We start from the raw sequence: 16,761 nt of genomic DNA on the forward strand, positions 1-16,761 counted from the left end.
TTTATGGCTCCTCTTCTCACTTCAACAACAAAGTCAACCTTCTGCTAAAAGTGTGTTTGACCAGACACACAGTCGACTGTGTTAATCACATGAAGTCACCTTTCAAGCTCTTAATTTTACCATCAATAGAAAATATTGGACATGCATAAGTATAAGACGACTTTTTGTGTTTCAAAGCCTTAAAAACAAATTTGAGTTTGACATTTTGCTTGTATTTGTTTAACATCACATGAATTGTGAGCAGTTTTGTTTCGCAAAAATTTTTGGAAAGAGCTTACACATGAAAACATAAGATAATGACTTCCTGTGGTTAGCATGCAGCCAGTGAGTTTTAAATGACTTTGAATTTATACGTTTGTAAAAATAAATAAATAAATAAATAAATAAATAAATAAATAAATAAATAAATAAATAAATCAGTAAAGAGAGGCCACCTGTGTCTGTCCATGCTTGAGGGGAACTACAATTTTAGACGATAATTTTAGGGCCGGGGGCATGATAAGTTTGATGGGATCAACTTGTGAGCCTGCACGGGCTTGAGCAGGAGCTGACAGGTCGGGTTGTTTGCCACATTCCCACAGTATTCAAGTCGTTTCAGTTGCTTCCCCCACCCTCTGTTATGTATCAACTCAAATGTACACATACAGACAGGCAAGTTTTACACAGCAAAAACAGCTTCAGGTCAAATTGACCCCAGAGGAACAACAATGTGTGCCATGTGGTCAACCCATTAAACAAAATGTCATGATAATTTTATGCTTAAACAGCTGTCCCCTTCAAGTTAGGGAAAGTCATGAAAAACGAAGCCGAAAGAAGTCAGCAATTATTATTTGATAATAAATATTGAATGGGGTCAAGATGACCCTGAGGAGATTGGGAGGGTTTAAGTAAACATCAGCCCTATTCAGTGAACAGAGTTGTCTCTGATATATCAGATTTAAGTATATTTCCTGACATCAATAAATGAAAAGCCTTTCTGAACCACGTGTAAAAAAATGCATATATGATGGGGTTCAGGGCAGAATTCAATAAACCCAACCACACCATCGTTTCAATGAGCTCTATAGGTATGGAGTAATCAAAGTAAGGATTCATGACGTTACAGACAAAGAAAGGAGTCCAGAAAGAAAGAAAGGCTCCCATGACTATAGCCAGAGTTTTAGTGGCTTTAGTTTGGCTTGTGTTTGATGGTTTGACTGAGCTCACACAGCCTGCTCTCTGGATGCTTCGAAACTGTTTCTGAGCCACCAGCAAAATCTTTAAATACACACCTAGCAGGATCACTCCTGGCAGATAAAAGGAAATTGAGGATGAGAGAGTAGACGACAGTTTGCTCTGAAACAGAGAACAGCCTCCTTCACATGCAACGTGTTTGTAATAAAACTCCTCAGAACCCAAAAGATTTAACTCCAAGAAAATCATCCCAAAGCCGATAAAAACTGAAGCACCCCAACTTAAAGCAATCATGACAAACACAGTGTTATCTGTTATTCTGCTTCTGTACAGCAGGGGTTGGCAGACAGCATAATAACGGTCAATGGATATGAAGCACAGATTAAGGATTGATGCTGTGATCAATGTGACATTAGAGCTTAAAGAGACTTTACACAGGAAGTCACCAAAGTACCAGCAGGACTCCAGGAAATGGATCATCCCTGGGAACATGACAATCATCCCTACGAGCAGGTCAGACACAGCCAGAGAGACTATCAGGAAGTTAGTGGGAGTATGGAGCTGTTTAAAATAAGACACTGAGACAGTGACCAAGAGGTTTCCACACACTGTCAGGATGATTACGAGCACCGTAATAACGTAGACAAAGACGCGAAGGGGCATGGGGTAGACAATCTTCAGGCATGAACGATTTCTGGATTCAAAGCAGAACTCTGGCTCCATCTGTGTGAAAGGAAACCAGAACAAAACGTCAACTTCTTTATCAAAGTCAATAAAATGCTTCTTCACAAAGACGGTCACAGGAACAGGTGGGGAGCTGACATACTGTGGGAGGTAAAATGCTCTGATGATGCTGCTTTTCTGAGTGGAGAGGCTGCTCAGTTTGCACATGTACAGCTTCTCTGGCTCTTTACAGCAGACAACACACTTTGAATCAGACTACCTGTACAGGTGGGCTGCCTCTGACACTCTGACTACATTATAGGGCTGGGCGATTATGGTAAAAACAAGAATCCTGATTATTTTAAGTGATATTGAAATCACAATTAGTATACACATTTATTTATCCAGAAACTTCACTACTGATTTAAACACAACTTTAAAGAACCAGCAAGTAGCACATACAGTATTATTGATATACATAAGTCACACACACTCGCTGTGGCTGCACATGGAACACAGAAGAGCTATGAAGCACAGGAACTTGCATACATCTACACTGTGTGGCATATTAATTGTTTTTCTTCGATTATATTGTTTTTATGATTGTCAAATGGCAAAATTGAAATCACAATTAAAATCCATTTATTGTCCAGCCCTATTACATTACCTTCATAATGTGCACTACTCATTAAACTATTCAGAGTCACACAAACAATCACTGACTGATGTCAATAAAACTCTACAAGCCCCGATGACCAGCTCCACTTCACAAACATTTCCTCTCATTTATCAACACAAACACTGTTCATAGAGAACATTCAGACTGCACCATCAAACTGTCTGTTAGAGCACACTGAGTCACAAACACTCACCTTCCATCATGAGCTGAACAGGACAGACACCTGAGCTGATCAGGTGAGGTCAGCAGTGTGTGCTGAAGGAGCTCTGTGTCTGCAGCCTGAAGTCAGGAGTTAAATACTGACCCTCAGGGAGAGAGGATGGAGGGATGACAGAGAGAGGATGGAGAGATGGTCCCAATGGAGGGTGACGCAGCCAGCCCTTCACCCTCCAACACAAACTTTTAGACAGCAGAGTTAACTTTAAAGTTTAGACTGAGTTAAAGGTTCAGACTGACTTGATAACACAAATTGTAACATGTCAGGTCTAAGATGATGTGTTCATCTGGTCCTAGTGTGGAGCTGCACTCACCACATGCTAAGCATGGCCAAAGCCAGGTATAAGGTCCCCAAGGTCTGGACTTCAGCAAAAATTTCAGAAAGAAAAATATAGTGGAGGTCCCAAAAAGCAGGTCGCTCATTATGTCAATATGATCAGATCACGTGACATTTTTAAAACGCCATTTTCAAACAACTACAGCAATTAGGGCTTTCCAGTCAACTACACATGAATACATTTATGCTCTATGACAGTGATTCCCAACCTGTGGGCCGTGGCCCCCTGGTGGGCCGCGAAGGTACTGCAAGTGGGCCGCTCAAGCTTTTCCAAAATAGTTTGATTTTTGTGGGGGTGGGGATGTAGTTATGTAAAAATAAAAACGATGCAACATGTTATAGATGCTGTGTTAGTGACTGTGGAGCCTCCAACATGTTTCTCTTGTATTCAGTTCAGTCCTTCATGTTCAATCTTTATTTAAAAAAAGTGCTCTCAGAACGCAGCGTATGGCTGGGTTTCCGCTTCATGTACTGGATCGTGGCAAACCGCCACGACAAAGTAAAAGCCGCCATGCCTTCTGAATTATGATCTTTTCTTTTTCTGATGTTTCAGACGTAAATTACATTGCACATAGCTCTTGTGTGCAACTAATACTTTCAGAATGCCACAAACATTTTTTGACGCTGCCCGGAATCAAACAGTTATCTTTCAGAAGCGAATCATCTCTCCGTGTTCTCATATGAAAGAACTCACACTCATGGTTGGATCATATCACAGTCTAAACTGATAAAAGACAGAGCTCTGGTGGGTATTTGCCATTCACAGCTCTCAGCTCTCAGCATTGCGCACAGCGCAGTTCTGCTCCGATGCGCACAAGACGCACAAGACGCACAGTTACTGGAGAAAAAACAATTCCACGCTGACCCTGATTATCCATCTGTGTTTACAGATGCACGTTTTCTGTGTATAAAGTCAGCGCAAGCAGAAGTGCCCCTGTCACTTTGTGGTTTATATTTGCTTTAAACTTCATCCTGATCAGCTTGTGGAGTCTGTGATGATGATCAGTGCTGTGCTTACGCTGAGTTCACTCGCGCATATTGCACAGCAGCTGATCGCTATTCCCTCTCCCGCTTGTCCAGGAGTCACCTTTCTGCTCTCTTTGGGACAGAAGTTATAGTTGTGCTGTTTTCCTCTCATTCTTTAAAAATCAGCAGAGGAGTTTTCCTCCAGCTTTTAGAGATCAAACCTGAAAGCCTTCATACCACACTGTACCTCTGTGCAGGGGCGTGTCCAGACTTTCAGACTGGGGGGGCACAATGAGAGCAGCAGCATAGGTGGGTGGGTGGGGTGGTGCAAACATACAAGTTATTACCATTTGTCTTGACTCACTACTTTAACTATGAGTAACTATGATTGTACAAATATTATTACCCAAAATAAAATGTATAATATGTTACTATGCATCAGCCTGTCTAATACATTTTGAATACTTTTTTAAGCCCAGATAAACTATGTTTGTGTTAATTAATAATTAATCTATAGAGGTTTTAAGTTGTGGTATGTTTTTATGTATTTACCGGTCGGGGGTGGGAAGCGAAAATGTCTGAGACTTAAAAGTGGGCCCTGAGTTGGAAAAGGTTGGGGACCACTGCTCTATGATCTTTTCATGAGGTGTTTAATAAGACCAAAACATCCTACAGAAGCCAGAGACAGAAGCCAGAGAAAAGACTGCACTGCTGTTTATGGGTACTAAAAAACTGTCGAACAGTTCTGAGAAGAAGGTGGGATGCTGGTTAATGAGATGTCCATATGTTCTGCTGAGCCTTGCAACGCACTGGATTGTCCCTTACAGTCAGATTTCAAATAATTAAAATCTATTATATATCTTTCCCAGCTCTCCTTAATGAGAAACAAACGCAAAAATGCATACTTAAGTTTCAGTTTCTCTTCTCACTCACGCACATTCTGCCCCTCCCCTACTTTACTGTAAGTGTAGCACTCAGTTACAGCACTCACATCTGAAATACACCAAATATGTCTGCTGTGTGACTCCCTTGCACTGTGTGTTGACTGCATTTGTTAATGTGCACCACCTGTGTGTTAAGTCCTACAAACTGCATGACTGACAGACAGCTGGAGTCACAGACTGAGGAGTTCCAACTGACGGTGCGTTGGATGAGGCATTTGAGGCGTCGTTGAATTTGGAGTGTCACACGCCTCCACTCTCGAGTTGAAAATATTGAACTTTTGATGCCAATTCGCATGAGGCTGTGCCGTGGCAGCCAATCAGCAATGACATTCATTGATGTCATTGATTTGATGACGTTGGGGGGGAACCGCCACCTCCTCCAACTCTAAACTCGCCAGAAGATGGAGGAGAAAATAATCTGTGCGGTGTGTCATTATCCAGAGTTATACGATACCAAGTGTGTACTCTACCGGAAAAAAAAGAAGCAGGCTTTGGTAAAAGTCGCTGAGGAGACAGGTTTTGAAGGTAAGTTCTTTAAGTATTCGTTTCCAGCTGGATTTGCCTGCACGGGTCATCACTGAGTCCGACCGTGTTTTCCTCAGTGGAGTTTTGTTGTAAAAGTTGTAAGAGGCTGATAGAGAGGAGGGAGGAGTCAGGCAGCGGCAGCCAGGGAAAAGATGGAAGTTCTCTGCAGTCCTCTTCCCTCGATCCCTTCATTATCCCCAGGGAGACCTCCAGGAACATGAGTCGGGGGGTCAAGTGGCCGGGGGTCTGTGGGGTGGAGAATGAGATCGCAGGGAACAGCCAGGCAGAGCCAGTGGAGGTGGATTACCAGGGAGAGGCTGCAGGATTTTATTGTGATCTCAAAGGCTTCCACACACTCTCCTGTCATGCTTTTTTGAAACCACAGCTCATTTTTTTTCAGATGCTCTTTTAGGCTTTCCACCTTTAAATGAGCGGGCTCTCTACTCCGCCAGCACAGTGACGTGCATCAACCCCTCAGCTTGTCAAAAAAGTCCAGTGTCCAGACTTGCGCGTTCACGGGTGCGTTACAGGCGTGATGTGTGTTTAAATTTGCTAATTGGCCGCGGCATTTTTACAATCTTACGGAAGAATTAGATCCTTGTTACTTTGTGGCTTAATTTATGTTGCATAATTTTTGTTTCTCTCTCAGATCACATGTAAAGAGATTCTACACCTGTGAAAATCATTGGTGTGTTACTGTGCTGTTTTGTGTGGATAATTCAGTAAAGGGAAAGTCAACCATATCCAACCATCCTATGTGTGTTCTTCCCACTGACTGTGTAAAACATGGATGTAGTTTCCCCCACGTCAATCGTCTGTTGCTGAAATGGAAAATGAAGCACGTCGGCTATTGCGGCCATAGTGGCAGGGGCAAGGGCTCTGCTTACAGTTATAAGGCCCCTGTTGGTCCCGAGCTGTGGCTCTGATTGGGTGAGTTCGCGATCTTAGTATCTTCTGAACTGCAGAGTTAGAAAAAAAATTCACCCCCTGTACAGTGGGTGCAGATAGTGAAATTAGTCACTCAGATAGGAGACGTTTTTGAACCAGGCTGCAAATAGGTTAATTTCTGCTTTGAAAACGTCTTTTTATGGCTTGGTGTGTATGGACATGATCACACTGGCCAACCGTGCCGTGCCTAAGCACGCTTTAGCCCTAAAGCACGTTTGGAATGGCCAGTGTGACCGCAACCATGCCGTGCTCTAGCACAATTTCCTTCAGTGCTTTGGCTTGCTTCGAAGAGGTGGGCTTCGGCATGGTTTACTTCATGCACATGCACAAGCATGCAGACAGCGCGTGCAATCCATGTCATATGATCGACATATGATAAGACCCCTCTGGCAATTTTTTTGTTAAGACGACATTTCTTGTGACTTTTCTGGAGTTTGGAGTCTGACGTTGAAGCTTGTTTTGATCACCTGAATGAGCAGCATGTGCTATCGTGAGCCACTCCCCTATCCAAAACACACAGAGAGACAGACCTCCACACTCGCAGCAGATGAAATCACCAAAGTGTTTGTCTCATTATGGTCACAGATCACAGATCCCCAGCCCAGATAAAGGAGGAGGGTTGAAATTAAGACATAAAAAAACAAGAATGGAGAAAAGAAAGTTCATTAGTTTTTCTCAACATATTTTTGATGTTGTGTTTTTCCTGCTTTGTGTCACTCCAACCTTATTTTGCTCTCCTACAGAGTCCATCACAATTTCTATGCAGATGGATTGTTATGCTAATTTGGCAGCAGCGTCATATAGTGGCTTTCAGTGACTTCTGGGACAGCCAATAGTGACTTTCCTTACTGAGGAGTTTGCATGCCGAAACAGCCTCATTCTTTCAGGTGTTTCATGACTATACCTGGGGTAATTAATTAAAAATAATCTGTTAATAGTGGATTATTGGGGTATATGGTAAAAATATAGGTGTTAAAAACAACAATGTATACTGTACCGAACCGAAAACTGTGACTACAAAACCGTGATAGGAACTGAACCGGGGACTTTATGTACCTTTCCATCCCAATTTTGCTAAACTTAACCTGGTCTTCCTGAATCAATAAACTGGAGTTCTGGTTTGCATCAAGGGGTTAAATTTAGTATTTATATAGTGAATTAGGGGGAGAAAAATATCGAGATGTATAACTGTAACATGTCCATTGCAATGTAGCTTAAAGATATTGAGATGTTGGTTTTAGACGTTTCCCTTGCCCGGACGTGGGTCACCGGGGCCACCGCCCCTGGAGCCAGGCCTGGGGGTGGGGCTCCATGGCGAGCGCCTGGTGGCCGGGCTTGTTCCCATGGGGCCCAGCCGGCCGGGAACAGCTGGAAGAGGCAATGTGGGACCCGCTTCCTGTGAGCTCACCACCCGCAGGAGAGGCCATTGGGGTCGTGTGCAGTTTGAGTTAGGCGGCAGCCAAATGCAGGGACCTTGGCGGACTGATCCTCGGCTGCAGAAGCTAGCTCTAGGGAGGTGGAATGTCACCTCTCTGGCGGGTTAGGAGCCTGAGCTGGTTTACGAGGTTGAGAAGTCCAGGCTCAATATAGTCAGCCTTACCTTGACACATAGCAAGGGCCCCAGAACCAACCACTCTCTTCCACTCTGGAGTTGCTGATGGTAAGAGGAGGCGGGCAGGGGTGGCGATATTTCGTGCCCCCCGGCTCAGTGCCTGTACATTGGAGTTCACCCTGGTGGATGAGAGGGTAGCCTTCCTTGGAGGAAGCAGGGCTTGGGAATGTAGGGGTGGGCTCTCCCATCTCTGGGGTTGAGGTCGCTTAGGTGGTTAAAAAGCTCTCGGTGGCAGGGCCCCGGGGGTGGATGAGATCCGCCCAGAGTTCCGTAAGGCCCTGCTGGATGTTGTGGGTCTATTGTGGCTGACACGACTTTGCAACATCGCGTAGACATTGAGGGCAGTGCCTCTGGATTGGCAGACCAGGGTGGTGGTCCCTCTTTTTAGGAAGGGGAACCGGAGGGTGTGCTCCAACTACAGAGGGATCACACTCCTCAGCCTCACTGGTAAAGTCTATTCGGGGGTACTGGAGAGGAGGGTCCGTAGGATAGTTGAACCTCGGATACAGGAGGAGCAATGTGGTTTTCGTCCTGGCCGTGGAACTGTGGACCAGCTCTATACCCTCAACAGGGTCCTCAAAGGTGCATGGGAGTTTGCCCAACATGTCCACATGTGTTTTGTGGACTAAGGAAAGGCATTGGACCGTGTCCCTCGGGAGTCCTGTGGGGGTTCTCCGGGAGTATGGGGTGTCGGGCTGCTTGTTACGAGCCGCCCGTTCCCTGTACGACCAGTGCCAGAGCTTGGTCCGCATTGCTGGCAGTAAATCGGACTCGTTTCCGGGTGTCAAGGGGGTGCGGTTTGGTGACCTCAGGATTGGATCACTGCTTTTTACAGATGTTGTGGCCCTGTTGGCTTCATCAAGCCGTGACCTTCAACTCTCTCTGGAGCCGTGTGTGAAGCGGCTGGGATGAGAATCAGCACCTCCAAATCCGAGTCCATGGTCCTCAGCTAGAAAAGGATGGAGTGCGCTCTCCGGATCGGGGATGAGATCCTGCCCCAAGTGGAGGAGTTCAAGTATCTCGGGGTCTTGTTCACGAGTGAGGGAAGGATGGGGCGAGAGATCGACAAGCGGATTGGTGCAGTGTCTGCAGTAATGCAGTCTCTGCACAGGTCTGTCGTGGTGAAGAGGGAGCTGAGCCGGAAGGCGAAGCTCTCTGTTTACCGGTCGATCTTCGTTCCCACCCTCACCTAAGGTCATGGCCTTTGGGTAGTGACCGAAAGAACAAGGTTGCGGGTACAAGCGGCCGAAATGAGCTTCCTCCGTAGGGTGGCCGGGCTCTCCCTTAGAGATAGGCATGTAGCTCGGCTATCCGGGAGGAGCTCGGAGTAGAGCCGCTGCTCCTCCGCGTTGAGAGGAGCCAGATGAGGTGGCTCGGGCATCTGATGAGGATGCCTCCTGGACGCCTCCCTGGTGAGGTGTTCAGGGCACGTCCCACCGGGAGGAGACCCCGGGGCAGACCCAGGACATGCTGAAGAGACTACATCTCTCGGCTGGCCTGGGAACGTCTCTGGATCCCCCGAGAAGAGCTAGAAGAAGTAGCTTGGGAGAAGAGGGTCTGGGCTTCCCTGGTTAGGCTGCTGCCCTGCGACCCAACCCCGGATAAGCAGAAGATGGATGGATGGATGTTTTTAGACCATATTGTGCGGCCCTAATTGTACCATAAAAACTAGCCAGACAGTGTTAAATGGAATCAATAAGCTAAAGACAAATTTTAACTATTATTCTTTTTTTTTTACTATTCATTATTGTGAAAACACAAACCATAAAAGTGTATAGCTAAGTTTATTCCATTATAGTACTGATAAATCTGGATTTTATCATAAGTAGTTAATTTACTAAATTTTTTCCAATATTTGACCTTCTACCCTGCCTTTTCACTAATGTAGTCTCTTTTTTTGTTTAGTTTCCACATTACTGCAGGGAGCCTGAATAATCAGAATAATATTTATCATGTCAACAGTGGTTGTTGTCTATATTCTTCATATAATAAAGCCCTTAATAATCTCATATCTTTTATAATGTTTTATTTTCGTGTATATGAACAGAGATTGTAAGCCGCCTGGATCATCTATAGTCAATACAGGGAGGCTTAAACACTCAAACACAGATAACATAAAACAATATTACAAACTGCCAGAGAATGAAACTTAGCTCTCTTCTTGACGCTCAGACAAGCGAGTCTCATAACTCAGAGCAGAGAAACAAACAACACAGATGCTGAACCATCTTTTGCAGGTGGTGCATTCACTAGACCCTGTATTTCTCAAACACAACATAAGTTGCTGCACAAATAAATATTTATTTAAAAAGTAATGTGTAATAAATTATTTTATTAAGTAGGCTGTTGTGTGAAATGCTCCAATGTATTGTTATTTATCACTGCAAAATGCTGTTTTGGAGTGTTTGAGAAAAATTATGACTGTAAATCCCCAGCCGTCCATGAGCGACGCAAGAATAATTACATCACTGTCAGCTGCTGGGGAGTAAGTCAGCATTGTCCAAAATGTTGTTTTAATTGAGCTGATTGAGTGGACTATAAAGGCCACTGCACCTTTACTATAGAGTTAGTAGGGAATGAGTGAGTGATTTAGGACACAGCCAGAGAGATGGGAGCAAGACTCAGAGGGAGTCCAGATCTCTAGGCCCGAACCTTACAGGTAATGACCTCAACACTGCCCCATGAACCTCTTTATCAGCATTTTCAATATTTCCTTTGCCTCACTTCATCATGCAGATTTCAGTACAATTTTCTAAACAGTCTGTTTTGAAAAGCAGAAGCTAAATTAAGGAAAAACACTAGTAGAAATGGGAGTTCTTTATTGCACATTGTAGTCATAGGTTTGATTTTGTCTTTTTCAAGATTCCTGTTGTCTACATGGTCTGTTTTGAGGATCGGCTTCAAAAGAGGAATGAAAAATGCTGAAAAACACCTGCTTTTTGTTGTGAAAAATGTCCAAAGTACGATTTAATCTCAATTCTACCTTTTCTTATTCATAGTCAGTATTTGTGTGTTCATTTACAACGTTTCAAAATCTTGCCCTCACTAGTTTTGAAACCCTGGTTACAGTTCTGGTGCCAAGCAGCCTGGTTCAGTTCCAACTTGCAGCTCATTTCCTGTCGGTCATACCCAGAGACTTTAGGTCATATCTGACGCTTTCTCTCTCTGTCCACTGTCCGACCCGCTCTGGACAAAGGAATAAAAGCATAAAACCATAATAATAAACTTTTCAAAAAATACTTTAAATGAGTGAGTTATTAACTTACATGCACGTGAAGTAATCTTTTAATTACTCAGACATCCAGCATGGTAAGAACAGGACACTACTCTTCAAAAATTATAAAACACACACACACACACACACACACACACACACACACACACACACATGGAGAGAAAATGATCCTGGTAATAGTTTTTATGATGTACAAACAGAAACAACACTTTCCTGTAAAAGCCAATGATAATAAGTTACTACACTCTGGAAATCAAACATGAACCAGGTTCCAGTCTCTTTAGAAGACATATCTATGTCAGGTGTTTTTTTTTTTTTTTTTTTTTTTTTTTTTTTTTTTTTTTTTTTTAGAGCTGTAGCCTTAAAGTGAACATCAAACCTTATTCAGTGAAAAGTGTTGTTTGTGATATATCAGACTTCAAAATATTACTTGATGTCAGTAAATGAAAAGCCTTTCTGAACCAGCTATAAAAAAATGCATATATGATGGGGTTCAGGGCAGAATTCAATAAGCCAAACCACGCCAGAATTACTATGACCTTTCTAGGTATAAAGTAACTGATATAAGGATCAATGGTGTTAAAGACAAAGAAAGGAGTCCAGAAACAAAGAAAGGCTCCCATGACTATAGCCAGAGTTTTAGTGGCTTTAGTCTGGCTTGTGTTTGATGGTTTGACTGAGCTCACACAGCCTGCTCTCTGGATGCTTCGAAACTGTTTCTGAGCCACCAGCAAAATCTTTAAATACACACCTAGCAGGATCACTCCTGGCAGGTAAAAAGACAGAACGGATGAGATAATGGACGATAGTTTGGTCTGAAACAGAGAGCATCGTCCTTCACATGCTACATGAGTATAATAAAACTCCTCAGAACCCAAAAGATTTAACTTAAAGAAAACTATACCAAAGCCAATAAAAACTGAAGCACCCCAAGTAACAGCAATCATGACAAACACTGTGTTATCTGTTATTCTGCTTCTGTACAGCAGGGGTTGGCAGACAGCATAATAACGGTCAATTGATATGAAGCACAGATTAATGATTGATGCTGTGATCAACGTTACGTTAAAGCTTAAAGAGACTTTACACAGGAAGTCACCAAAGTACCAGCAGGACTCCAGGAACTGAATCATCCCAGGGAACATGATGATCACTCCAACTAGCAGGTCAGACACAGCCAGAGAGGCTATCAGGTAGTTAGTGGGAGTATGGAGCTGTTTAAAATAAGCCACTGAGACAGTGACCAAGAGGTTTCCACACACTGTCAGGATGATTAAGAGCACAAAAAAGATGTACAGGACCACACGAAGGGGGAGGGGGTGGACAATTTTCAGGCATGAACGATTTCTGGATTCAAAGCAGAACTCTGGCTCCATCTGTGTGAAAGGAAACCAGAACAAAACATCAGGGATGGACCCTCTGGCTCTGTTGCTCATTTATCACAGTCAATAAAATGCTTCTTCACAAAGACGGTCACAGGAACAGGTGGGGAGCTGACATACTGTGGGAGGTAAAATGCTCTGATGATGCTGCTTTTCTGAGTGGAGAGGCTGCTCAGTTTGCACATGTACAGCTTCTCTGGCTCTTTACAGCAGGTTTCTACCAACACACTTTGAATCAGACTACCTGTACAGGTGGGCTGCCTCTGACACTCTGACTACATCACCTTCATTATGTGCACTACTCATGAAACTATTCATAGTCACACAAACAATCACTGACTGATGTCAATAAAACTCTACAAGCCCTGATGACCAGCTCCACTTCACAAACATTTCCTCTCATTTATCAACACAAACACTGTTCATAGATAACATTCAGACTGCACCATCAAACTGTCTGTTAGAGCACACTGAGTCACAAACACTCACCTTCCATCGTGAGCTGAACAGGACAGACACCTGAGCTGATCAGGTGAGGTCAGCAGTGTGTGCTGAAGGAGCTCTGTGTCTGCAGCCTGAAGTCAGGAGTTAAATACTGACCCTCAGGGAGAGAGGAGGGAGAGAGGATGGAGAGAGGATGGAGGGATGACAGAGAGAGGATGGAGAGATGGTCCCGATGGAGGGTGACGCAGCCAGCCCTTCACCCTCCAACACAAGCTTTTAGACAGCAGAGTTAACTTTTTATGTTTCTATTGACTTTATAGTAGGCACAGTGGGCACAGTCACGCTGACCATCCAAACCAGAGCTGTTCTCTCACTGGAAAGTATGGCTTGTTGTCACACTACCCCTATATGAACCAAACTTTAGCAGGTATCTGACACGTGCATGGCCCACCTATGTCTTTGTGAAGCATCTGTTTACATGAAGTGTGATCTCACCAGAGTCAGCACAGAGAGCACTGTTACAATTTTAGAGACTTTTTGATTTATGGTAAGTCGCTTTGGCCCAACACAGCCCTCTGACTCCCCCGCTGTGTTTGAAATTATTGTCGTGAGATGCGCTTGCAGTGATCATATGTCTTGGACCACACACGCTATCCATGTCCTTGTGATTGTGCATGAAGTAGACCGTGCACCTCTTTGAAGCCTGCCAAAGCAGAGAAGTGAATCGTGCTCGAGCACGGCACAGTTGTGGTCACACTGGCCATTCAAAACGTGCTATAGGGGTTAAGCGTGTTTGAGCATGGCACGGTTTGCCAGTGTGACCGCTTCCTAAGGCAAAAATCAAAATCATGACTGACTGAACCTTGTACCTCAATTTCGGTTCATGCATGATTATCCCACTCCCAATTCAGTTTATTATTCAAATATTTGTATAATTTTTACAGACTCTCACATCTTATATCTTCTTTGAAAAGTTTATTTGGATTTATGCTTATATTCACTTATTCAGAGAGGACCTGACAATGGAAAGAGCCAGGTATGACATGCAGGAAATGATCTGCAGGTTAGACATGAACCAGGCTCCTCAGCAGCTCGTGGTGTGTGCAACTAAACCATGAGCCCAGACAAACACCCCAGACATTAGCTAAGGTCTGACACCTTGCATATGGTCGTATCAAGTAAGGCTGGGCAATAATTGAAAAAAAAAAAACGACATTTAGAGCTTCTTACAATGTAAAAGTGACACTTCAGTTATTTAGGTTTCTCCCCCTTTTTAATTCCATCTCTACTAATACACCATCCTGACATGCCATGCCAGGTGAAATCCTGCAGTAGAAAAAGAGGCCACGAGACACTGTCCCATCCAGTCCGCCAGCAAAATCATTAGATACTCACTGAGCAGGATCACTCCTGGCAGGTAAAAGGAAAGAAAGGAAGAGAGAATGGATGACAGTTTGGTCTGAAAAAGAAAACAGCGTCCTTCACATGCTACATGAGTATACTAAAACTCTTCAAAACTCAAAATCTTTAACTCACATAAAATCATCCCAAAGCCAATAAATCTGAAGCACCCCAACTTAAAACAAGTATGAGCTGTCCTATCCAGCCCGCTACACACAATACATTTTCATGCAGCTTGAGAAACCAGACTATGAGCTTAATCACTAGATCTCACTATTAAATTAATGCATGTAAACATATTAGTCAGACCAATAACACAATGAGCATAGCTTAATTGACACACAGACACAGAGATACTGCAGTTGCTATTAGACTGTGATGGGATTGGGCAGGACTCGATATATGTATGTGTATGTATATATATATATATATATATATATATATATATATATATATGCCATGCCAGGTATATATATATATATATATATATATATATATATATATATATATATATATATATATATATATATATATATATATATATATATGCCATGCCAGGTATATATATATATATATATATATATATATATATATATATATATATATACATGTATATGTGTGTGTGTGTGTGTGTGTGTATGTGTGTGTGTGTGTGTGTGTGTGTGTGTGTGTGTGTGTGAGTGTGTTTGTATGTGTATGTGTGTGTGTGTGTGAAGTGGGGAAAATAAGTATTAGATGATGGACGTAGGTTCCATAGATGGTGAGTGGGAGGCGTGTGTGTGTGTGTGTGTGTGTGTGTGAGTGTGTGTGTGTGTGTGTGTGTGTGTGAGTGAGTGTGTTTGTATGTGTGTGTGTGTGTGTGTGTGTGTGTGTGTGTGTGTGTGTGTGTGTGTGTGTGTGTGTGTGAGTGTGTTTGTATGTGTATGTGTGTGTGTGTGTGAAGTGGGGAAAATAAGTATTAGATGTGTCAACTTTTTTCTCATTGCATTTATTTCCAAAGCTGCAATTCAAGGAAATATCTACCAGACATTGGTAACAGCTCAAATAATCCACATATGAAAAGAAATCACAACGTTCAGGTCCATGAATTTAGTGCGATAACACAGGAAAAATAGTATTAAACCCACCATGGAAAGGCTGTATACTTTGGCAAGGAAATGCACCATACCACCTGAAATCTGTCAGTAATTATTACTTGAATTTCCAATAGCGCCAACCAACATCAGCTGGGCTAGAGCAAATTGATGGTCCTATAAAAAGGTCGTTTTTTCAACAAGCAGTTAAATATGACACACCTCATGATGGGTAAAGGCAAAGAGCTCTCTGAAGACATTCACAACCTGATTGTTGCTCAGCATCAGAATGGAACTGGTTACAGATTTATATCAAAGCACCTGAATATTCCAGTCAGCACCGTTGGGGCCATTATTCACAAGTGGAAGAAGCACCACCTTACCATCAACAGGCCACGCTCAGGAGCTCCTTGCAAGATTTCTGCCCAGGGAGTCAGAAAGATAGTCAGAAGAGTACTCAACGAGCCAAGGACCACCCTGAAAGTGCTCCAGAAAGACTTGGAGGCAGCAGGTACAATTGTTACAGAGAAAACAGTAGGTAATGCACTCTGCCGACATGGCCGCTATGGACGCTCAGCCCACAAGACTCCATTCCTCCAGAAAAGGCATTTTGAAGCTTGTTAAAAGTTTGCTAAACAGCATCTTGACAAGCCCGTAGAAAACTGGGAGAATGTTGTCTGGTCAGATGAGACCAAAATTGAACTTTTTGGCTGTCATACCACATACCATGTTCGGAGAAGGAATGGCACTGCACATCACAAATGGTATTTATTTCAAAACGTCTTTTTATTTATTTAATTATGACCCTTTCATAAGCTTCAACCATAGATGTCTCCATCAGTATTTTTTGCCCCCAATCCCAATCCTGATTATTTAATATATGGTATTGGCTGATACCAAGTCCCGATCTGATTTTTGGGTTTGTAGATAATCATTGCTGAAGAGAAAGTGAGAAAGTGAAGCAGCACAGTCTTTTTGTTTTGTGGGTATACAATACTGAACAGTAAAAAATAATGGTTAAAGCTTATTAAGTCCATTTGACTTAGTCCAGCTAGTTTTGGAGTTAATACCCTATGGATCCCAAACCCATCAGTGGGATCAAATTACCACTTATTCTTAAATAACCGGTATTTACAAGCCATTTGTCCAATCTGGGAACCGAA

At 43.0% G+C, this 16,761-nt stretch overlaps 2 protein-coding genes across 2 annotated transcripts; both read right to left on the reverse strand.

Moving 5' to 3' along the window:
• Positions 1–900: 900 nt before the first annotated feature.
• LOC141797819 (trace amine-associated receptor 1-like) lies at positions 901–2,064 on the reverse strand. The gene has a single exon (XM_074679504.1). It carries the CDS (start codon positions 2,062–2,064, stop codon positions 901–903), a length of 1,164 nt encoding a protein of 387 aa, XP_074535605.1.
• Positions 2,065–5,630: 3,566 nt separating this feature from the next.
• On the reverse strand, positions 5,631–12,674 carry LOC141797821 (trace amine-associated receptor 4-like). Its single transcript, XM_074679505.1, has 4 exons — positions 12,173–12,674; positions 11,985–12,133; positions 8,052–8,253; positions 5,631–5,749 (listed from the first exon to the last, which is right to left on the reverse strand). Exons 1-4 carry the CDS (start codon positions 12,672–12,674, stop codon positions 5,631–5,633), a joined length of 972 nt encoding a protein of 323 aa, XP_074535606.1.
• Positions 12,675–16,761: the final 4,087 nt, after the last annotated feature.

The sequence above is a fragment of the Halichoeres trimaculatus genome, unplaced genomic scaffold, assembly GCF_033239565.1.
Source record: "Halichoeres trimaculatus isolate MK-OKI-2021-1 unplaced genomic scaffold, fHalTri1.1 fHalTri1_scaffold_9, whole genome shotgun sequence".
Lineage (NCBI taxonomy): Eukaryota > Metazoa > Chordata > Actinopteri > Labriformes > Labridae > Halichoeres > Halichoeres trimaculatus.

Excerpts from the sequence above, each read along its gene's own strand:
- LOC141797821 (XM_074679505.1), bottom strand. The coding sequence starts at position 12,674 with ATGGAGCCAGAGTTCTGCTTTGAATCCAGAAATCGTTCATGCCTGAAA. Across the intron at positions 8,254-11,984 it reads GCATCCAGAGAGCAGGCTGT|AGATGGGAGAGCCCACCCCT; the intron begins GTGAGCTCAGTC and ends CCTCAACCCCAG. Across the intron at positions 5,750-8,051 it reads GGCCCTTGCTATGTGTCAAG|ACCCCCGGCCACTTGACCCC; the intron begins GTAAGGCTGACT and ends TCCACCCCACAG.
- LOC141797819 (XM_074679504.1), bottom strand. The coding sequence starts at position 2,064 with ATGTGCAAACTGAGCAGCCTCTCCACTCAGAAAAGCAGCATCATCAGA.